Source organism: Solanum verrucosum, unplaced genomic scaffold (assembly GCF_900185275.1).
Source record: "Solanum verrucosum unplaced genomic scaffold, falcon-dt-bn FXZP01000128.1, whole genome shotgun sequence".
Lineage (NCBI taxonomy): Eukaryota > Viridiplantae > Streptophyta > Magnoliopsida > Solanales > Solanaceae > Solanum > Solanum verrucosum.
The window spans coordinates 3,102,468-3,126,242 of NW_026020327.1; the positions used below are offsets into that span (position 1 = coordinate 3,102,468).

At 35.0% G+C, this 23,775-nt stretch overlaps 3 protein-coding genes across 3 annotated transcripts; 2 read left to right on the forward strand and 1 right to left on the reverse strand.

The window, feature by feature from the left end:
* Positions 1–354: 354 nt before the first annotated feature.
* LOC125835900 (uncharacterized) lies at positions 355–6,766 on the reverse strand. The gene is made up of 5 exons (XM_049514998.1): positions 6,229–6,766; positions 2,808–3,516; positions 1,634–2,003; positions 690–1,066; positions 355–591 (listed from the first exon to the last, which is right to left on the reverse strand). The coding sequence occupies exons 1-4, from the start codon at positions 6,515–6,517 to the stop codon at positions 1,019–1,021; spliced, it is 1,416 nt and encodes a 471-aa protein (XP_049370955.1). The 5' UTR covers positions 6,518–6,766; the 3' UTR covers positions 355–591; positions 690–1,018.
* A 1,433-nt stretch (positions 6,767–8,199) lies between these two features.
* Positions 8,200–14,208, forward strand: LOC125835895 (nifU-like protein 4, mitochondrial). Its single transcript, XM_049514993.1, has 3 exons — positions 8,200–8,517; positions 9,333–9,494; positions 13,435–14,208. The coding sequence occupies exons 1-3, from the start codon at positions 8,304–8,306 to the stop codon at positions 13,893–13,895; spliced, it is 837 nt and encodes a 278-aa protein (XP_049370950.1). The 5' UTR covers positions 8,200–8,303; the 3' UTR covers positions 13,896–14,208.
* Positions 14,209–18,092: 3,884 nt separating this feature from the next.
* LOC125835885 (uncharacterized) lies at positions 18,093–23,389 on the forward strand. Its single transcript, XM_049514982.1, has 14 exons — positions 18,093–18,448; positions 19,627–19,738; positions 20,336–20,448; positions 20,537–20,659; positions 20,752–20,924; positions 21,051–21,126; positions 21,306–21,392; positions 21,604–21,684; positions 21,769–21,801; positions 22,196–22,249; positions 22,356–22,397; positions 22,719–22,797; positions 22,876–22,946; positions 23,039–23,389. The coding sequence occupies exons 1-14, from the start codon at positions 18,269–18,271 to the stop codon at positions 23,138–23,140; spliced, it is 1,326 nt and encodes a 441-aa protein (XP_049370939.1). The 5' UTR covers positions 18,093–18,268; the 3' UTR covers positions 23,141–23,389.
* Positions 23,390–23,775: the final 386 nt, after the last annotated feature.

Here is a 23,775-nt window from a genome sequence, read left to right on the forward strand (position 1 = left end):
GAGGTCTGCCAAGGTACTTCGAATGGCTTGGGTTAAATAAAAATATTGCCATCTCTAGTTGCGCAGTCTAATTTTCTGTTGACACAGAACATAGAAGGGATACAAGGTGCCCAATTCGGCGCAACACCGTGAATGTTATGCCCTGCTCACTGGAATGACCAAATGTGACCACCAAGTGTCAAACTGACCCTGATGGTAATCACACTCCTCAAAATTCATCCTAGGTTCCTGTTTCTCCGTCGAGAACCTAGGATTTGTAAACCATAGAGCAACACTGGGATAATTGCCAGTTAGGATCATTTTGGTAACGACCAATGAAAGAGTTCTGAACAAAACACTTCAGCTACAAATAAGTCGGCGAAAGACCAAAGCAGTTGAATATTGTCTGAACAAAAAGAAAAGGGGAAACACTTTTCGTTTAAATACATAATGTGCAGAGTCTCTCCTGGAGATTGCTTTGCCATAGGAGAACAGAGCTCTCTGTTATCACTGTCAGTCTGGCACCAAAACTACCAAAGGCTGCATGTCCTGTCAACACATTTACTCGAAATCTCTAACTGAGTTCCATTTCTGCTTGGAGCTTTGATGAGGCTGTGAAATAAATCAAGCAGTACTTTGTTACAATACTTCATACGTAGAAACAGGGAGCTTAAAGAAGGCAAAAAATAATGGAAAATGAGAATAAAAACCTAAAACAGATCAAATTTCTTAGATTGCCGGCTCTGAACTCTTGCTGATTTAATTTGTCGTCATCATCACCGTCATAATCATCATAGCCTTGAGTGCTCATCCATGCAATGGAACTGCCAAGGCATATGAGCATCCTCAGAGCAATGCAGGAGGCTCTGTGAAACTGAGACTGGTGGATGGATGCGGAAAATACTGCAAGCTGAACAATCCACTCCACCAGGTCTCAGTTGTTCATGCCTGCACCCTACCAATTGCAACATTTTGCCGCTCAGCATCCCCCTCAAGATGCTGAATGTATGTGGCAGGATGCAGGCATGGCCCGTGCCCCTCACCGGGGCCGGGCTAATCCAAAACCATCAGGTTGCAGCGGATGAGACTGGAAAACCATGAACAGACGGAGCAATCAAATGATGAAGCAAACCATAAAGTGGAAACAGTAAACCAGGATGTCAAGCACAACTACCGACGGATAATTATAAAATCTCATGTGGAAGAAAAGAGACTCTCCCTCCTCTACAAGCTAAAATTCCTCACACACATACCCAACATAAGATAACTACGCATAGCAAGATTCCATAGCTTCAACAAACTTCCTATCAGAAGGCAAGTGTAGCTGTCATTGGATTCTCTTTGCGCATCTGCATTGCTAAACCCTTTGTCTAGTAACCAAGCACCTAAATATGAAGGATCCCAGTATGCTCTTTACTAGAAATATTTCCCCCTAACTAAACTATGCTTCAGAAGCTTAAACTATTATCATCTCTCACTGTGTGAAGTTTAGGTAATGTTAACAAGTTAGGTCAAACAGTAGTTATGAACAGGTTTTCACACATGAAATATGAGTTTGTACAAACTCCCTCTTAAATCTGTCTAGGTCTCCGGGGGTTTCATTAAATAACAAGCCCAAATTATTGAAGAGTGAAGTTTAGTCCGTTTGCCATACCTGTGAGAAGGGTTGGTGAACCTGCTCGTGAGGATGGATAAAAGTCATTCCAGGACGCTGACAAGGATACTGGGTTGAATGTAAATATATAGCTGAGTTTGAGCGTGCACTAACATGATTGTGACTAAAAGGGGGAGGCATCATGCTCTCTGCTGGACCATAACCAATACCTGGAGTCGTTGTTGTTGCCCAAGGCCCAGGTAAATGTTGAGGAAGTGGACGAGGTTGGTTTTCAGCGGAAATGGGAGACCGAAGAGCAGATCCAAGCTGGGGAAACTCAGTATTATAGTTAATTGCAGGAGCATACATGGGTTGAATTGTATATGGGCCACCAGCGAATCCAAACCCAGGATCAAACCTTTGCATGTACCTACAAATTAAAGACAACCGTCCGATTAGACTCTCAGACTAAGTTTCAAGAAAAAGTGAAAAACGACATGAACATTGTATTGAAAATACCCACAAGCACGAAGAGATGAAATTGAGGGGGACACAACAGAAGATGGATGTATTATATTTGCACATAATTATGTAAAACATAAACACAAACTTCACAATTCGTACTAAAAGCTTTTGAGGGAAATGACAAAACACATTCTCATATACACAGTTGAAGTAGCATCAAATATCAATAGGATGTCAACAAAATAATTTAAACAACCAATGCACATGCAATAGAGAGGGAAGAAGCAAGAGAAGGAACAAGGACAATAAAGGAAACTGACTAACATTACCATTTAAAAATTAAATAAAAAAATAAAGGAAACTGACTAGTTGCTCCAAACCACCTTAACATCAATAAGCATACTATAACCCAAACCTCTGGTTATATTCAATCCAATCCCCAAAAAAAAAGGAACCTACACAAAAAGCAAAGGTCCATAGGTGGTAAGCATCAGAAGTCGGACATGTAATAAAAGAGAGAATCACAGATCCCCACGCGTTTATCCAGATTGGTCAGTAAATCTCAATAGGAATGAAGCTTTTGTAGAAATAATCAATTAGAACATTTGTATACAGAGTAGAGGGTGATTTTATTACCATAAAGAAGAGAGCAGTTCCATGTTAAAAGGGATACCACTGGACAGAACCACCAACACGTACACAAAACACAAACTGAGGGGAAGGGTTACTTTACAGTATATTCATAAAATAGCAGAGGACTAAGAAAGACCTGTCATAATTCCTGTCATAATCAGGGTCCTTCCGGTCAATTTCCCGATCACGAAAGATAGCAACTTTATTATAAGATTTAGACCTACCAACTGGCTCCTTTTCTGTCCTACTTCTAGCCGACCTACTGCTACTTGTTGAAGAATCAATCAGACCCCGCCCAGAATTCAAATCAGAGCCGCCAGCTGAACTGGTTTTTTCTTCCAACTGTGGTATGCCTATAGGACCATACTGGTAAGTATCTTGTGACCTTGATTCAGTTTCAGGTTTTACATTGGAGCTCCCACTTAAACTATTAGAGTTAAATATACGTGCTCGAGCCCTATTGTATTCCTCCTTCCTTTCCTCAACACTTTTAGCAGAATTTCCCTTTGATGAATTTGAATTCAAACCACTTGCTTGTGAACCTTTCTGTGGCCTCTGCTTTATCGCAACCTTAACCACACCAGTATCTCCTTGAGGCAAATTCACCGGAATGTCAGCCAAGCGAATCAAAGGCATCCGACATTCAGAAGTCTTGCGCACAATAATTCTGGAACCCGAGCCATCTGGTAAACTATTGTCCAACAGAACCATTGATTGTAGTGAATAGTGCTGTGCCACACGGTGAGCAGCCAGTCGCAAATAGGAGGTAGGCAGCTGTTGGAATTCCATCTGTTGTCGACCAGGATCCCTGATGAACTTTTCAACATCTTGCTCCATCCTCAGAACTGAGAAAAAGCAATGATAAGTCACAATGCACATGATAAAAATAATCAATCAGGCTAACAAAGACTGACCCAGCACCACAGCCTACACCACCCACCCACAAAAAGATAAAGACAAAAAGAGAAGGGAAAGGGAATAAAATGCATACAGAGCAATATTTAAGGAGAATCTAGCTATCTCAACATAACACATAGGATGAAACAACATTGTTAAAAAATAATGGACAGCCAGATCTAAGAACAGAAAAGGCGGCACCTAAAGGTAAGTGAAGCATTATATCGTGAATATTTTTATAAGTCATCATACAACTTGTATTCAATGACCAGAAGCCTACCTCAGCATAACAGCTGAAGAGTAAATACTACATATCTGAGAATATATAATAGAGAACATAGTGTTTTCCGATTGAAAAGGTTCAAGGTTTCTTCGTATCCTTCTTTTTTTAGTGAGGTGGAAAAGACTCATGTTATACTTCTCAGCCAAAATGGAAAAAAAATCCTGCAAACACTTGCCCGTTTCTTCCTTTTTTTGATAACTCAGCAAAGACTTCAAAGATGTACATCAGCAGAAAGTGGGGTTGCACACGGCTGTTGATGTAAAACCTCAGTTCCCCAGGGAATTATAGAAGTCTAGAAGAAGCTCTCAACACCAAAGGGTGAGCAAAAATTGTGTTTGTATTTCTTTTACCTACACACTTTGATTGCCCTCAAAATATTTGATTCCAGAATTCCATTCCCTACAGACTACCCACCAGCTACAAGCAGGAATGGTTTTGGTTCTTTCTAAAGCCTTCTGATCCAGCATTATAACAACTTAATAGCAAGTCTTTGGAATTGTCCATTCAAGCTCAAAAATAGTCAAATACAGATTCCAACCTTCCGGCTGAAAGCAGAACGCAAAAAGAGACAATTGACATCCCCAGATTCTTCTTCACATAAAGGGCATCTGCTACAAATAGAGAGTCCTTTCTGCAAGTTGTTTAGGATTAAATAGACTTTGAACAAGTAATCAGCAACCTTAAATAAAGCTTGAAATTTCCCATTTCTTTTCTGGGGATAATAAGGTGGAGAAACACTGTGAGATGGCAGCCATTTGTAGCAGGATTTCATTGTGAATTACCCCTTTCTCTGTCCTTTCCAGCCTATAGAGTCTGCACTTTAGTGTTAGTTCAGGAGCTGACTCTAAACAACTGCAGAAGTAGACTTATCCACAAAAAAAAAAAAGCAGCAGCAGCAGTCATTCATCCCAAAACCCAATTATCACAGTTCCTTCTGAAGGTTATATGACATCCTTGATTAGATCTAAAGTCTGCAATTGTGGCCCTAGTATCCCTAGCAAAGCTGAGCAGCTCAGGATGCTCTTCTAGGGAGGGTAGGATGTATGCTAACCTTATCCCTACCTTGGTGGATAGAGAGGTTGTTTCCAATAGGTTATTCTCCTCCTATATTATTATTTATCTGTTACGATAGATGGTAGTAGTGTTTATTAGTATCACACATAACCAGTGTGTCATTTGAGATAGAATGAGAAATGTTTGTGATTTCTTGTCCCCCACAGAGAAGTTCTTAAATCAGTTAATCAACCTGACGTTCTTCAACATTCTGCAAGGGATCACCTTGGCCGAGGCCCTTTTTGTTGGAAAGCATCTTGTTGGTGTGCCATATTACAAACTGACATTCCATTTGTAGAGATGCACAAATAAATCTAGTTGATCCCTTTTTATTCAAATCCCAAGTCTTTCAATAGATGGTTATGAACATCCACTTAGCTTGACCAGATACTTCTTCAATATCAAGCTTAGGCAACAATACAGCCTTATGTTGGCATCCTGGCACTATTCTACATTCTACTACGATTGCATTTTAGAGTTGCTTGCCTTTGATGAAAGCTAATCGAATGTCAGGAACTAGCTTCCCAGTTACCTTCTTCGCCTTTTAGCAAGGATATTAGTAGAGTCCACCTGCCAAGCTCACTGGCATATATACTTATAATTCCTTAGCTTCAATCATCTTTTAAATACAAGTAACATGACATATAAAAAGCACTTCCCAAGGCTTGAACTTTGGTGGAAGGATTCGATAGATTACTCCTTCATTATATCCCACTAATAAAATGACATGGAGGTAAGCAATGACACATGCCTTATCCTCTAAGCGTTCAATCTGTTTGAACCGCATTCTTTCTCCTCAACAGTTATTATCTTTGGTATGTAGTCAAAAGAGATCAATAATAACATAGATTGTTTTTACATTTCAGCAATCTGACAGAACATCCAATCTGAAATTGTAGTCATCCAAAAGAGACATCATGTAATGAATCTCATCCAACCAAACATGAAACTTGGTGCAATTCACAAAGCAAAGACTACTGCACACTGATTATAAAAGAAATTACCATTTAAACCACAGTTGGCCTTTCAGTTTTTTACCAAATGTGTGATCAGCCAAACTGAACCACAATACTTGTCTTGTTCTCACATTAAGGCTTAATACTAACACTGCATTCATTTGGGATTCATGCAGCCAACACCAAATAGTTTACAATTCAGCTGTAACTAACTGATTGACACAGCTAACAGCAATGTGACTGTGACTATACAAGTACAGTAAGAATTATACATACCACAACAAAACAAAAATCAACAAACAAATCCTAACGCTGATGCAAATTAGCATAAAAATCAGAACTTTTATAACAAAAAGTGGAATACTAACCGGAAAGACGCTCTCGAGGGTTTTGTAAAGCCTCGCGGAGAAACTGATCCACGGTGCTAACAACATCCTCCGACACACTACCTGAAACAGCAGCTGAACCAGCACCAGCCAAAGCCAAGGAATCAGGCAGCTCAGATTGATTATTATTCACAGAAGAAGATAAAGAATCAGACTGGTCCTTCTTCGAAGAAGAAAGTATAAGCCGTCTCATACTAGCATCCAAGTCAGCCACCTCCCATGACTCCGGTGGGGCTCCGAGATCATCAGCAACAGACACAGAGCCCTCCATGGGTTCAATTTTTCAGCCCAACAAAAAAAAATCAAAAAAATTCAAAAAAAAAAACTAGGATTTAGACATGAAAGGAATCATCAAATCCAGCTGTAAATCAAGATTACAGAGAAGCTAGATTCGAAGATTTCGAAAAATTTCATAGAGATTGAGAGAATCTAAAAGAGGAGAAAAAGAGAACAAAACGGTTCTAGGGTTTCGAGAGAATGTGAGAGACGGGAGAGAGAAAGTGGGGTTTGACAATATTATAATTTTGCTTTGCTTCGAGGGCATGCATAGTAATGGCACCTATAGTCGGATAAGAAATAAATTATTTATATGCAACGGGTTTTAATTTTCATAAAATTTATATCAAGAAGTTTGTTAAATAAATCAAAAATAATAAGAATCCACATATATTAGTTAATACATATACAAGTTATGACAAAATTTATGTATTATTTTTTATGTAAATAAAAAATAAAATAATTAATGCGTAAATAACTAATTTCGATACAAAAATAAATAAAACAAATTTACTCATAATTAATCCCTTATTATGTTTTTATTAGTTCCATTTGAAATCAATATCTTTTTCTTTAATTCGTTTTAAAAGGATATCTTTCTTTTGATAATTTTTTATGTTTACCTCATATATTTAAAAACATAAAATTAATATATATTTTGATATTATTTATTTTCAATTTAAAAGTATAATAAGTATTGAAAAATATTTAACTTTTAAAATTTCATATTAAATTAAAATAGTACGAACCAATTAAAATATGCTGATTTTGGGGAATTGTAATATTTGTGGATAGAATCGGACTCTATAGTCTAAACATAAAAAAAAAAAAAAAAAACTTATGTGGATGTGGCAGTGACAAGTGATTAAAGGAGGGACACAATTAGACAGGTGGCAGATTTTTTAAGAATTAATTCTGACAAGTAAGGCTATTGTTTTTGCTCCCAAAATGAAAAATAATAATTTGGGAGGTTGAATTAAATTTCTTTTCATCTTTAAATTTTTAATTTGACATTTAATATTTATATTGAAATTCGATCAAAATTTTGACAAGACTATAATTTTGCTGCCAATTTTGATGCATATTCTTTTCTTCCTTCATAATTTTTATAATTAATATCATGTTTATTACTAACTTTTTTTATGCTTATGAAAATTCATATTGTGTACATTTAAAAATACTTATTAGAAATATAAGAAAATTTTCATCTCTTTGTCTCTCTATTATATATTGGTATCTTCTAGTAGTATTTTTAGTCTTATTTTACTTTATTTTTATAATATGTTATTAGCAAGATTTAGCTCATTCTTCATCAAAAATCAATGGTGGTACTTCTTGACTTTTACAATTATTCCTCTTTATAACTTTTTGACTATAAGCTACTTTTTTATTTTAGCTGACATTTATATTCTCTAATTTTGGATGTGCACAAATAGACATTTAAATTTATACAAAATTAAATAAGTAGACACGTATATTTTACGTAACATAATACACACCTGCAGAACACCTTATAGGACACAAAACTATTATGTAAAACGCCACGTAGAGTGAACATGTCTACTTTGTTTGCTATTTGGTGTTTCTATTTCACATACTGGTAACCTAAGGTACTATTTCAAACCTAACTTCATATTTGAGGGATCATATTTGTCATTTTCTCTCCCATCTGACGTTTCAGTCTGAAATTCCATCAAAAGGCAAAATACCGCCATGAAAATCTGTAATTGAAGCTCGAAGAATCTAGATTTTTCCAGAAGCTTGTACGAGAAACTGTGGTAATGAAGGGATTATTAGGGAGATTGATAACGCGAACGAATCTCCGCAGCTGTAGATTGTTAACTAAACCCTATGTAGAAAATGGTTCACTTTCCACATCTCGTCGATTTCTTTACGCTTTATCTTCTAATACGCCGCATGCGTTCTCTGATTTCACTTCGATAAAGCCTTCAAAGATTCCTTTTTCATGCCCGCCATTATGGAGCCATTTTGGAGGTAAGTTTTTATATTCAGCTAGTTCCTCTCTTTTTTAAAAAAAAATAAAATAATTTCGGGATAGTCACTAGAGAGCATGAATGTCTATCATTTGATGTGAATTTTTGCAACTACACGAGAGTACAATTGGTGTTTTCTGGATATTTTTGGGTTTACGGGATTTTTACTGTAAAATGTTTGGGGTAAGGAAGGAGGGGAAAATGTAAAGTTGGACTCTTTCTGAAGAGTGTTTTCATAAATTTAAGAATTTTTTTTCCGGACGATTGATGAGCTTGAACTAGAAGCCTGGATGACACCAGTTTTGAATGATTGTTTGTTTTGAAGGTGAAGGCTTTTTTTTCCTACTAATGAGTACATATATGTGGCCTTAGTACTAGAAAAAGAATTAGCAGGGCTACATGAGAAGTTTTCAATGAATATTGGGAATTGAGCATACAATTATAAGGAATTTGAATTCTGTTGATAATTGATGAGATTCCATGGGAGCTGAACTTAGTCAGCGTTTAGAAATGAAAATGGAACTTGTTTGTGCAATTTGCATATAGAAGCAACTAGAAAAAGGATCAAGAAAATTTGTATTTATTTTTTTTGATGACAAGGGAAACCCGGAGCCGCTACCCTTTGGGTGCGCACAGGGTAAAACCCCCGCTCCTATGCAATAGCTCGCAAACCACATCATTTTCTGCCTTTACAAAAAGATTAAGATTTTATAGTTTACACAGTTGATCTAGTAATTGCCTCATGTGATAAATGAGTGTGCTAACTATTAGATTTTGTGAATGTCTGTATCCTGATCATGTACGTTCTGTGAACAGGCCAGAAGAGGACCATGTTTATCCAAACTCAATCAACTCCGAATCCTTTATCCCTAATGTTCTATCCTGGGAAGCCAGTTGTGGAAGCTGGGAGTGCAGACTTTCCAAATGCTCGTTCTGCCATGAATTCACCTCTGGCGAAGGCCCTCTTTGGAATAGATGGTATGTGTTCTCGAAACTTAGATGGTGAAGACTTAGAGGTTTAACATCTATGTTCATTTCACGGATTACTAATGTGTGGGGATGTGTTTATAATATTACTTCTCATTAGATTGCACAGATTGTGTTTATAATATTAACCCTCTTCAGACTTTAATGGAAGAAATGCGGAAGAAAAGATGCCTAATTTAGTGCAGTTACCTGAATTTAACTCACTAACATACTACATAGCAGCATTTAGGCTATTAGAAAAATTGTTGCTATTTTATCATCTGGCTGACTGGCTGTGGATTCAACTTTAATCAAGGCAGTACCAAAACATAATATTTTTTGTATGTGCAATACAACTGTCTAGAAATAAATATAGGAACAAATGTATTGCCAAAAAAAGGAGCAATTTTGAGAACTAGCGCTTTTTCGAATGTTGGGATTGCATTTTTTTTTTTTTGAGTCCTTAACAATATGTTGGGATTGCATTTTGTGCCTTGTGTTATTACTTTATTTTGCTAGAGCCTAGAAGGCCCTTTTACTTCATTTTTCATTGCCAACTTGCTTTTCTGCAATCACAAATCGGCTTCTCCTTCGCTCTTTGTTTTGACGTCTTCATCATAGATTGTGCAAAACTGAGTGTAGCTTATTGGTTATTGCAACCATGAAAAAGAAAAGCACTAGGTGATTTCTTCGCATTTGCCTAAAACATGGTGGACATAGTTACCCAATACTCCTGCTAGTAGGAGGACTAGCAGGTAACAGGTACAATTACCCAGTGGAGTAGTCGAGGTGTGGGGAAGCTGGCCGGAAGCCATTGTTAAAAAGAAGAAGGAAATTCCGAATGAGTTTAGTTTTTGTATCTGGATGACTCATAGTTTCTGAATCTGAAGGCGATTCTATTAATCTTTAAGGACAGCTTGGTCACATATCAACTTAGCAAAGAGTGATTGTTTCATAGTAAATGCTGTCCAGAGGTTTCATAAGCTGGCTATGATGATACTGGGATTGAAGTAGACAATTTCCTTTAGTTTAGTTGGAGTTACTTTGGGGGCAAAGCAAAACTATACTACATTTGGGAAGGAGTGATTGAGAAATGTGAAAAAAAGTTAAGTTCTTTGGAGGAAATATAATTTTCCCTCTTCACCAGTAAAGAAAAAGTAGCATTCATCCTTGGAGGAAGGTTGACAGCCATTAGTGTACTAGATGGGATCCCTACTTGCTGCATGTCATTTTTTCTTTCGCCCAAAGGTTTAGAAGCAACTAATTAAGATATTCCTTGTGGGAATGAGGTTGTGTCAATGAAAGATGATAAAATAAATGGAGCTGACACAAGAGTCTGATCTAGTGGCCAATGAAGGGTGAGTAGAGAACCATGAGGTCTCAAGTTCAAATCTGAACGGGGACTAAACACTTGGTGATTTCTTTGCATTTGTCCAAGCCTTGATGACCAGAGTTATTCAGTATATATGCTGGTGGGAGGTAGCATGTATTTCATGGAATTAACCAATTAGGGAGGTTGCGCGTATGCTGACCCGAACACCACAGTTATCCCAAAAAAATATAGATGGAGATCGGTTGTAAAGTAGCATAACAAGTTTTTTTTACGAAGTCAGAAAGATATCATTGAAAAGCATCAAGAAGATGAAGAATAGATACAAAAGCAAAAGTAGTGCCAACTCCAGTACATATGTAATTAAGTTTAAGGAGCTAACAAAACTTAAAAAAATAATTGGGCAATTTACAGGGTTAAGGGTCATCTAGCGGTAGAGGTTGACTAAACAGTTAGTCTTCAAAGTGTGTTGGAGTTGAAATTCCATCCAAACATATGCGGTTCCTTTCATTCCATAAACACCAAAATATAGTAGCTGGTATCATCCTCTAGATCTTTTTGATGGCTTTATCAACTCTGCAAAGTCTCCAGCTTTCATAGGCATCTTTAATTGACTGAGGCTGCATCCAACTCAGTCCAAAGATAGAGAAGAAGAAGAAGTTCCAAAGTTCTGCTGCAACTGGACAGTATATGAGTAGATTTGTCAATGGACTCCAGGTTCCTCTGCCACATGTACCTTCTATTAATCAACTGAAAGCTCCTTCTGCTAAGTTATCTTGGGTCAAACAGGCACCATTTAAAGCTGTCCAGGTAAAACAGATCACCTTAGTGGGAAATCTATTCCTCCAAATAAGTTTACATGGCCAGTTTTCAATAATCTCATTTTGAGAGCATAGATGCTTGTAGCTGTGTATATGCCTTTGCATAGAACTTCCTCATGAGATTCTGTCTGGCTGTGATTCTGTTATGTTGTGGCCCTCAAGTCAACCTAATAAGTTCAAAAAATCTTCACCCTCCCAATCTTGTATGTTCCTTCTGAAAGTAATACTCCAGATGTCCCCCTCTCTATTATCAGCAATAGTGGATTCAGGATTGCATGCAATGGAGGCAGGTGCTGGATATAAGTCTCTAAGTACCACGTCCCCAGCCATTTATTTTTCCAGAACTTCACATGTGATCCATTTCCAACCTTGAAGGATACGTTTTGGAAGAACTCATCTCTGTACCTAGAGATGTTTTCCCAAAGATCAGTGCCATGCACTGTGTTGATGTACCCTCTTGGTGGACCAATTGTTCTGGAAAGAGTATAACAAGAGTTTGTTACTCAAATAACATCAGAGGTCGATGAAGAGGAATAAAGTGGAAATTAATGGTGCACAAAACCAGTGAATAGTATGCGACGATGTTCAAATCATTATATGATTAAAGGTGTATTATGGGAGGAAAATGAAGTTCTGCATAAACAAATAGTTGGAGAAGTTCATTTAGGGGCAATTTGCCAAATTTATACAATAGGATGTAAACAAGAGTTGCACTCTAGCAGATTGTTTTACTGAAAGTGGACTATTCAGAAGGATTTTCAATGGTTGGGAGATTGAGGATGTGAATACATAATAGTAATAGGGAATGCAGATATTCAGGAAATGCAAGATTCTGTATGTATTGGACTGAAAACAAAGATGTAATGAATTCTTGTTACATGGTGCTGTTCAGAAATGATTGAAAATAGTTTTATCTTGGGACGATAATTAGGAAAACAAAGCTCTGCCCAAAAAGTAGAATGTTTTGGCTGGAGTGCAACCCATGAAACTAGTCCTGCGTAGAAAAAATTTGCAGAAAAGAGGCATCATGGTATGCAAATGATGCTGTGTATGTGAGGAAGTAACAGAGCTAGCCAGTCATCTGTTTACTACAGGTCTGCTTGGCAGATGAAAGATGCGGACCATGTTCCTAAACTTGCATCCAATTCACCTGTGATGCCTGGAGATCTGAAACAGATATTTACCAATCCTCAAGGGCGGAAGGTGGAAAAGAATTATAAACTTAGATTCTGTTGGGGTTGGCTATATGAGCTTCGATGTCCACTTTGCTGCATTTGGACATATTCCATTCCGATACTCAATAAATTGGAGTTCTCTAACACACTTATCTCTAGATAAACTAAAAGGACTTCTGTCAATGCCAGACTCAACTAGTTGGTATCATGATATAGATATTTGCTTCCATTATATTATGCTTTTTTCTAGTACTGTTATCATTCTAATTTTTTTTATGAGTTTTTGCTAAATCCACATGAATTTCATGTGATTTTAAGTTTAGATATTATGCCTGCATAGTCTGAATGAATATGGAATTTTATAACACAAGTCTGACTTGTATATAATGTAGGTAAGTTCATTAAGATAAGTGGTAATTGAGAAAAAATATCACGTAACTGCTTAGATGCATAATTTTGATACATTTGAATCATGAAACATACCAATTGATTTTTGTAGAATTATGTGAAACATCTGGGATGCCTAGAAGGAGATTGTGTCAAATAAATTAGACGGGAAGTATTGTTACTGTTCTTTGCTTTTCCATTTATGCCCCTAAGAGTTGAATCCTGTTTCCTTCATGCAGGGATTACACGTGTATTTTTTGGATCAGATTTTATTACTGTAACAAAAAGTGAAGAAGCGTCCTGGGATTTCCTCAAACCTGAAATATTTGCAGCAATTATGGATTTCTTTTCTTCTGGTAACCCAGTGTTTCTTGACTCCAGTACTGCAGCCTCCATGGATACAGCTATCCATGAGGATGATTCAGAAATAGTTGCAATGATCAAGGAACTTTTAGAGACTCGTATTCGCCCAGCTGTACAAGATGATGGTGGGGACATTGTATACCGAGGATTTGATCCAGATACAGGAGTAGTCAAATTGAAAATGCAAGGAGCATGTAGTGGTTGTCCTAGCTCATCAGTTACCCTTAAATCTGGTATCGAGAATATGCTCATGCATTATGTACCCGAGGTTAAAAGTGTGGAACAGGAACTGGATGAAGACGAACAACCTGCATTAACCGGGGCAGCACACGAGTAGTAATACTGTTATAGCTTCCTTCAGTTAATTTGCTGACAGAAAGATCACAATCAGGGGAGGCAGGACTTGTTCATGCTCCTCCATGTAAACAGCGAGTGAAGTCGAGTGCACTAGTTTCTTGTATCTATCAAATTTATATGATTCGAGATTCGAGAATCGTAGTTGGGTAGTTGTTTTGATGATATTCAAATAAATAGTTTCAGCTATATGTTTAGCTGGATTTAAGGTTTAAACTCCACAGAAGACAGGACAGCTGATTGCAGCATGTTCCTTAATGAGTCTATAAAAATGCTGAAGTGCATATATATGCACAAGTTTTTTTGAAGTTTCTAACCATTTGTCCATCTGTTATATGCAATTCTATCATTTTCGTGTTTTGTGTGCAGATCTAATGCTTCATCAAATGAGATGTTCTTTTTGTTTTAAGCAATGTAAATAAATTTCTAGTGCAAAAATGTGGTTGTGCAATTATCTTCTCACAGTAGTCAACGGAAAATCACTTGAGTTTTTTTGCGTTTGCATCTTCTGTCCAAGCAGAGAGATAGATTACATCTACAAGCTATCCGATTTGATTGAACTCATGGATTCAATTGCCAGTTAAAGTAGTTCGGTTCAAGAAGTAAGATTCTATTCCTACTTTTCATGGGATGGGGATAAGATAATTTAGTGATGTGCTGATATTTAAGTAGTCACAATCTGAAATAGATGCCTATTTAATTAGTGTTCCCATCTTTCTATTCATGATCAATTTGTTATCAAGAATATTAAATTAAAGAATATTTGTCAAACCGTCAACCAATTGGACTTATCTAACCATTAAATGTTGTGGAAAGGTAAGTGGGAGTGGATATGTATGATATGAATAATATGATATTATTAAGGCCAAACACATGTACAGCCACTTTAATTTGTTCACGTTTTTTATTTTGACACTTTATCTTAGTCTTGTTTCATTTTAATCCTTTAACTCTATTTTTTATGTACCATTTTAACATGAAATACTATTTTTATGATTTATTTATTTTTATATATATTCTTCAATTGCAACATCTTATTTTAAATCGACACGTGTCAGTTAATTTTAGTTAAAAAATTAAAAATTAAAAAAAAAAAATTCTTTTTAAGAGTGTTATGTATTTTTGTGTGAAAAATAACTGACGAAATTTTGTTGGTTTTCTTTCTTTAAAATCACTGACAATCTAACAAAGTTAGTCGAGTTTTAACATTGTTTAGTAGTGTTATTAGCAATGAACAAGAGTCTTTTTTTAGTAGTGTTATGAACAAAGTCAGTCGAGTCTTTTTGTAGATGAGTTTTTTTATTCGTATTGATTTATATTAAAAACTAAAAGTGAGTATTTGCGTTAAATTTAGATAGCCTAGATGATAAGAAAAAATAAATAAGTAGTGTTATTTAATTTAATTGAATGTTTAAGAAAGAAAATCAAAGAAGTTTCGTCAATTTATTTTCATGCAAAAATACAGAGAAATATCAAAAAATAATATTATTGTTTGAAATTTTTTATGTTCGTTCGCGAATGTTTAATTTTTTTAATTAACAGGCACACATCTATTTTTTTTAAATAAGAAATTGCAATTGAAGAATATAAATAAAAACAAATCATAAATTGGCCAAACACATATACAACCCCTCTAACTTGCCCTCATTTTTCATTTTGGCACTCCAACTTAGCCTTGTTCCATTTTAACCCTTAAACTCCATTTTTTATGTACCATTTTAACACGATATACTATTTTTATGATTTCTTTATTTTTATATATATTCTTCAATTGCAACTTCTTATTTTAAATCGACATGTGTCAGTTAATTTTAGTTAAAAAAATAAAAGTTAACAAAAAATAATTTCTTTTTAAGAGTTTTATGTATTTTTATGTGAAAAATAACCGACGAAATTGTGTTGGTTTTCTTTCTTAAAAATCACCGACAATCTAACAAATTAAAGTCAGTTGAGTTTTTAACATTTTTAGTAGTGTTATTAGAAATGAACAAGAGTCTTTTTTACTCGTATTGAATATGAGTTTTTTTATTCGTATTGATTTATATTAAAAATAAAAAGTGAGTATTTGCATTAAATTTAGATAGCCTAGATGACAAGAAATAATAAATAAGTAGTGTTATTTAATTTAATTGAATGTTTAAGAAAGAAAATCGAAGAACTTTCGTCAATTTACTTTCATGCAAAAATACAGAGAAATCTCAAAAAATAATATTATTGTTTGAAAATTTTAATTGAATGTTTAATTTTTTTTAGGAAAATTAACAGACGAACGTCTATTTTTTTAAATAAAAAATTGCAATTGAAGAACATAAATAAAAAAAATCATAAAAATTAGTATTAGTGTTTAAATGGTACAAAAAAATGGAGTTTAAGGGTTAAAATGGAACAAGGTTAAGTTGGAGTGCCAAAATGAAAAATGAGGGCAAGTTTGAGGGGTTGTGTATGTGTTTGGCCTATTAAATTAGTTTTATATGATTTTTGATATTTTAAAGTTTGATTTTGCATATATTGATAATTATCATAGTCCGTTTAATTACATAATGACTTAGAAATAAGTATTTCTAGACTATGTAATTACACCAACTTTAATTATTAGGTGACTTTATTTACAAATAGACTGTAAAATTCTGAGCTCAAAGGATACTTTCTCTTATTTTATTTGGTCCATGTCAATTTAATTATTCTCTTAAAAGCTTTTTGTTAGGAGTTTATTTTATTAATTAAGTTATTAATTATATTTTGAAAATTTAAATTTTATTACTAATATTTTATTTATTAATAAGAGTATTATTGAAATTGATAATAAGTTTATTTTAATTTGTTGTACTAGATAAGTAATTTTTTTATTTTTAATATAAAAATCAAGTAAAATAAAAAATAACTCATCCAATTAAAAAAAAAAAGCACATAGAATAGAATTATGGCTCAATTATTTAAATTCACTTTTCAGACAACGCTCTCAAAAAAAAAAAAAAAAAGTTGACATGAAAAAAGTTACCATGCCATTTTTCTCTTTTCAAAAAAGAGAAAAGGAATCATTTCTTCTTTTATGAATGAAAATTTTAACCATTTAATTCTCCAATGAATTTTTTTTTTAAAAAAGTTTCACATGTGTCATTCTATATTAATTGTGTCGTCTCTATCATACATACCCCACATCTTCTTTATCCCCACCTCATCCCTACCAACCTACACCCCTTATCTCTATAATAATATTTATCTATAGATGATACTCCCTCTGTCCTAATTTTTGTGGTACTTTTCATTTTTTGAGAGTCAAACAGTTTACGTTTGATCAGAATTTACGCGTGAAATTCTTAATTTTTTTGAAATGAAATTTATATATTCGTAAACTACGTAAAAAGTACTATAAATCACAATGATAAAAAATTCAAAATAATTAAAAGATATATGCAAAATTTACAGTAAAAAATAGACTTGTTTGAATCTCAAAATTCGAAAAGTGTCACATAAATTAGCACAAAGGGAGTACAATTTTTTTAAAATAATATAGTTGTCTAACTACCAAACACACAAAAATAGGATAAAAAATTCATTTATCTTCTTAAAAATCATTTTCCAAGAAAATATTTTTCTTCGCACAAAATACTATTCATTTATTCGTTTTATTTATTATTATTATTTATATAAAATTATTTATCAATATAATAATATTAGACAAATTAACATTAGCAATGGGATCACCCATGCTGACCAAATACTAACTAATTTTTTTTATAAAATCATTGTTTATCATATTAAGCACATTTAAATTTATTAAAAAAAAACACACACACATTTAAAATTTCAAAAAATAAAATAAAAAATTAAAGGGATACAACAACAAGGCTAGTGCATGCCACAATCAATCAAACACGCAGCAATCACTTTCCAACTTTTGTCACTTTCTTACATTCATGATCCAACACACTTTTTAGCCTAATAATTTATTTTAAAAATAGCCACATTGGACACAAAACCTCAGTAGAACACACGATTCACTAGTGTTCACACGTGCAAACCACCCCCTAACCCCACCACCCAACCCACCCCCACCCTCCCTTGTTGGGGGTAGGTGAGTTTTTATCTTTCAAGAAGTACTACTCTCAAAAGCACAATGTACAACTCTTTAAAGCAATAAAAAGCAAATCTTGATGATATTTGTGAGTATGATGACTAGTGTTGATACATTAATAAAAATCAAATCTTTAGATACCCTTTGGTCTAAATCTATAAAAAAAGTCATAAAGTTCTTGTCTTTTTATAACAGAAATTAGTTATTCCTAATTTTTATTTAATGTGTTGTTTCTTGAAGTGTTGAGATTGAGGGAGGAGGGAAAAAAAGAAAGAAGAGAGATGGGGTTTGAGGGTATGAACAAGTTGAAGCCTTTATTGCATTTGTTGTTGCCATTATGTGTTCATTGGATTGCTGAAGAGATGACTGTTTCTGTGCTTGTTGATGTTACTACTGGTGCTCTTTGTCCAGGCAAAACCACTTGTTCTGAAGCTATTTACATCAATGGTGTTCAACAAACAGTATGTAATCTTATCCTCTTTTACCTTTTAGGGGTTGTTTTGTTTCGTGGGATAAGGATAATAATCTCGATATAAAATTTGGGATTAGTTTTATTTCATGTTTTGTTTGAGGTATTAGCTAATTCTGAGATTATTTTATTCCTTTTATACTGATATGATGGAATTGTTGTGCCATATAGAAGGCGGGATAAAATAATTTCACGAATATCCTTGCTTATCACATCCCGCATACCAAATGACCCTTTTCTGTCTGCATATTCTTTTCTTTGAGGAATCTTGATATTGTTGAGCTTAGTGGATTAACCTAAGATGGTCACACACAAAAAAACATATTTCCATGTGTTTGAACCATGAAAAAGAATCAATCCCATGAGGTGCGTGTTGAGACATAATATAATTCAGTAATAAAGGTGTTCTCTCCATAAACTTTTAGATAATATGGTCACAGAATTTAATATGGTAGCAGCATATATAGAAGGAGACAGGTCCTGGTTGAAATCTCATTTCCACAAGAAAAAGAAAGGGAGAAAAGTTGCATGTGTTTGGCCCATGAAATAGAATCAAACCATGAGGCGCATGTTGTGACATACTCATATAATTAGTATTTAAGGTGTATTCTCCTTTAACAACCGAAGCTTTTAGATGAGATGTCACCTAGTTTAATTGTTTCGTTCTGTTTGAGTGCTTGATTCCGTTATTTGTATTTGGAAATAGGAAAGTGATTGAACATTTGGGAAAAAAAAGGAAATCTTTCCCCTGGACTGAGTGAGGAGCTTGTTATGTAAAGGAAAGGCACTTGTTTCCTTAGTGGACTTTTCGTTGAAGTAGATACTAACATTAGTTGTATGAAACTATAATGTATCTTGTTGGGATGGTGGTAATGATTTTCTTCAGCGTTGAACTATTCAGTTACATCTTTTTTTTTTTGTCAGTGTTTAAGTAGAAGAACATTATTGTGATTCTTGATTAGTGTTTAAATAGATTTACCCGTGCTGCCTTTAGCATTTTCTCGTCAAGGCTTTCCCATGTCTGTTTAGGATGGGGAAGTGGGAGTGGGCTAACTTCAATTTAATTTGTTCTCTGTAACCAGCAGTGTGCATTATTCTTTTACAGAAAGCGCAGCACCCATCCTATGGCTTTTTGCTGTTCTATAACATTAAGGAATTTTTTCTACGCAGGTCGTTGGAATATTCAAGATGATAGTCCTTCCTATCCTAGGTCAGCTGGCAGATGAGTATGGGCGTAAACCACTTCTCATTCTCACTGTATCTACAACAATTATCCCTTTCGGTACGTAATGCTAGAATCATCAGTAAACATTTTGGTAATTTCTATATCTTCTGAAGTGTGCTTCCCACTTGATGGTGTGGCATGAACTTTTTCTGTATTCTCTTTTCATTCTAATTGTTTCTCTATGGGATTGAGTGGAGTGGTAAATTTGACAAAGGAAAATATGTTAACCTAACAGAGCTAATTGCTAATGTACTTAAACTTCAAGGGAATTGAACTTGATCATCAGGGCCAACTAGTCAACTATCGCATGTTCTATAATTTACTAATCTTTTCCTGATTTAGGTGATTATGCTTATTGGGGCACATCTGACATTAGCATTTTGACTGACTTTAAAGTGCATTTATATGGATTTGTTCTATGTAAGGACCTCTATATCACTGTTTGTTCAGCTGAGGGTCTTTCGGAAACAGCCTCTCTACCTTCTCAAAGGTAGGGGTAAGGTCTGCGTACACTCTACTTTCCCCGGACTGCACTAGACTCCACTTGTGGGATTACACTGGGTTTCTTGTTGTTGTTGTTGTCCTATGTATGGCTAATTGGTTATCATGCTTATTAATGCTCATTCTCTCTGTCTCTCTTTTCTAACCTTCCAGGTTTACTCACCGTCAACAAATCAAGGGAAGTGGTCTATGCTTATTATGTCTTGCGGACAATTTCCTATATCATAAGTCAAGGGAGCATTTTCTGTATCTCTGTTGCTTATGCGGTAGGAGTTCCATTTGGTAATTTGCTGACAACATTAAGCCTGCGTTATTTATCAAGAATCTAACTGCATATTTTCTTTTGGTTTTCAGGCAGATGTTGTTGACGTGAGTAGTAGAGCTGCAGTTTTTAGTTGGATTACAGGCCTTTTTTCTGCATCCCATGTTCTCGGGAATGTCCTCGCACGTTTTCTTCCCGTGGGCTACATTTTCCAGGCATGTTGGTGTTATAGCTAGACCAATTTTGTGAACCATGTTTCTATTATTGTTACTTATTGCGTCCATCCTAATGAACTTTCCTCCTTCAGGTTTCAATAGGTCTCTTGATCTTTGTTCCTGTTTATATGCAACTGTTTCTAGAAGAGACTGTAGCACCAAAAACAGAGGTGAGCCAAAGTTCGACACTAAAGAGCAATACACTGAAGATTGTCCAGGAACGATATAACTCGATGAGATATGCTGCAAATCTTGTCACTAGCAGGTAATTTTGCACGTGTCATCCATTACATTTCGGATTCTACTACCACATGTTGATTTGGAGGACATAAAGATAGATTCAGAATAACTTGCGTGTATTTTCTGAACGACATTTTATTGTTCTCCTCAGCCCAACACTGAAGTGCATTTCTCTTGTATCTTTCTTCTATGAGTTGGGAATGTCCGGGATCAGCGGTGTTTTGCTGGTATGCCACCTGCTCCTTTGAATCAAACAATGTTCCTCCCATATTTGTTCCGTCCTTCAGAGTCACCAAAATACTAGTACAATGATGAGTTCTTGTTACCTTTTCAAGGAATTACAGTGTGAATTCCGACTTTGTCTACATTGATTGGAGATTTATATATGTTATTCTTAATTATGCAGTACTATCTGAAATCAGCCTTTGGCTTCAACAAGAATCAGTTCTCAGAAATTTTGATGATGGTGGGAGTAGGTTCCATAGTCTCACAGGTATGCAGAATTTTTGAGCCTTGAGTTTGTTGGACAGCGATATTGAAGCCATTCCGGCTATGTTTCTATAATAGACTATTATATATGTATATATGTAGTGCGTGTTCTGGGTGCGTTTGGGCAGGGGGGACCCGTACATCTGTACAGATATGAATATATATTCTAAATAGTGGTGTAATTTTTCTGTTTTGTTGTACTTAAATTTTTCCAGATTGTGGTGCTTCCTCTTATTAATCCTCTATTTGGGGAGAAAGTGATACTTTGTATGGCCTTGCTTTCATCAATAGCCTATGTAAGTTCCCTTGATTAATTTTTGTACCGGAGCAGACGCTTATTCTGAAGGAAAAATAACCTCATACCGCACTTTGTTTGGCAGGCAATGCTCTATGGATTAGCATGGGCACCTTGGGTACGTTACTAATTATTTTAAACAGAATATCGACTCTTAAAAATGAGAGAATGATGATAATGAATGCTTAATTGTTTCTTGAGGGTCATATCTATGCACATCCTCTTTCTCTTTAGTAGAGTTTCTACGATATAGCAAATTGATTTTGATAAGAGAAGAAGAAAATGACACGAAAGGATATGAATGAAAGTCACATTTCAAATGCACTAATAGACCAAACTCTTTCGTGTGAGTAACTAATTGCATATAACAAAAGCTGTTTTAACATTTTACTTCTGCTCTAAAAGAATACATATCAGTTCATACTCATTTCCATCTCCTCCTTCCCTTCCCTCAAAATTTTAACTGCTTCAATAGCCTTTTTTCGTCGTATTGACTGTCTTTGCTAACACAGGTACCATATTTAAGTGCTTCTTTTGGGGTCATCTACATCCTTGTTAAACCCTCTGTGAGTAATTTCTCGAACATCATTCACGATTTCACATTACATTGAAGAGCTTAATACTTGTGGATTTTCTTCTTGATAATCCCGTATCCTTTTACTTTCTTGACAGACTTATGCTGTAATATCTAAAGCAGCACTTTCAGCAGATCAGGTTAGTGAACTCATGCGATTTTAGTCTTTTAGCATAGTATTCTTCATGTATCTCTGCCCAATACATGCCAAAGTCCTTGAAAAGCAAAGCTAATAAATGACCCGCCTCAGCTTTGACACCAAGGGGCAAGAAGATGCTAATTTAGGAAACTTGTTCGCGTCTCATCAAATCATAGACCAACTCAAATCAGTGTTTTTTGTCCGAGATCTGCCTTACTTGTAGTTATAGCTAGTTAGTAAGCTTAAGATGATATGTTAAAAGAATCTCATTTTCGCCTACTTTACTTTATAATTACGTGCTGTCTTCTCATTCCTATTACAGGGCAAAGCACAGGGATTTGTTGCTGGTATTCAATCAGTCGCGAGTTTGTTATCTCCAATTGTAATGAGTCCATTGACCTGTAAGTCATCTTCTATTCACTTAACACAAAGAACTCTAGATGCAATCGTGTTTAATCACTGACATAACGTTCATCCAGCTTGGTTTTTGTCCCGCGATGCACCTTTCAACTGCAAAGGATTCAGTATACTCTGTGCTTCTTTATCCATGGTAAGCTGTTTTTTTTCTTTCTTTCTTTCCGCGACTTTTTCACCTGTCATACCTGTTGATGTTAAAACTTTAACTTGCACAAATTCCGTCAGGTGGTTTCACTGTGTTATGCTAGCACGCTAAAAGTTGAGGCACCACGAGAGAGGACCTTCGATGAAAATGCAGAGAACATTGAAGCACCACTTTTGACATGATACTTGAGACATTGGTACCCAAGGCTGCCCCTTTATACAACGACAATAAGTCCGGTCTACTTTCTATGTACGATAGAGTTGTAAATCTTATGAAGCTAAGTATGATCTAATTAGATTAGAAAAAGTGTATTAAAATTTGTAGCTCTTCAATGTATCACTTTATTTTTTTGGTCTAAATGAAAGATGTTGGTTTGTACTTTTGTATTTTTGTATATATGAAACTGGGGTTATGCACATTATATTAGTGAATTCAACATCTTGCCAATTTACCATTCTAAGGATGAGAAGATCATGCGCGATGCAGGTTAAGTGTACGTCACGATTTGTCTACGTTAAACTATCTGATTTTATTTTTTAGTTTGTGTGAACACATGCTAAGCATTTATCAAACCATGTAACAATTTATGATATTTACACTAAATCAATATATACACGTTATTTATTTGAATAGTGTTTTTTTATTTAATTATAAGTAATAAAAATAATATATTTTAGTTTATTAAATCAAAATGACTTAACCAAGAAGAAACAACAGTCCACACTCCACGTGACTTTCAAAAGTTCTTTTCTTTAATAAAAAACATCAATTTCATGCTATTAAATATTCAGACACTGTTAGAAAGTTTTTTTCTTTG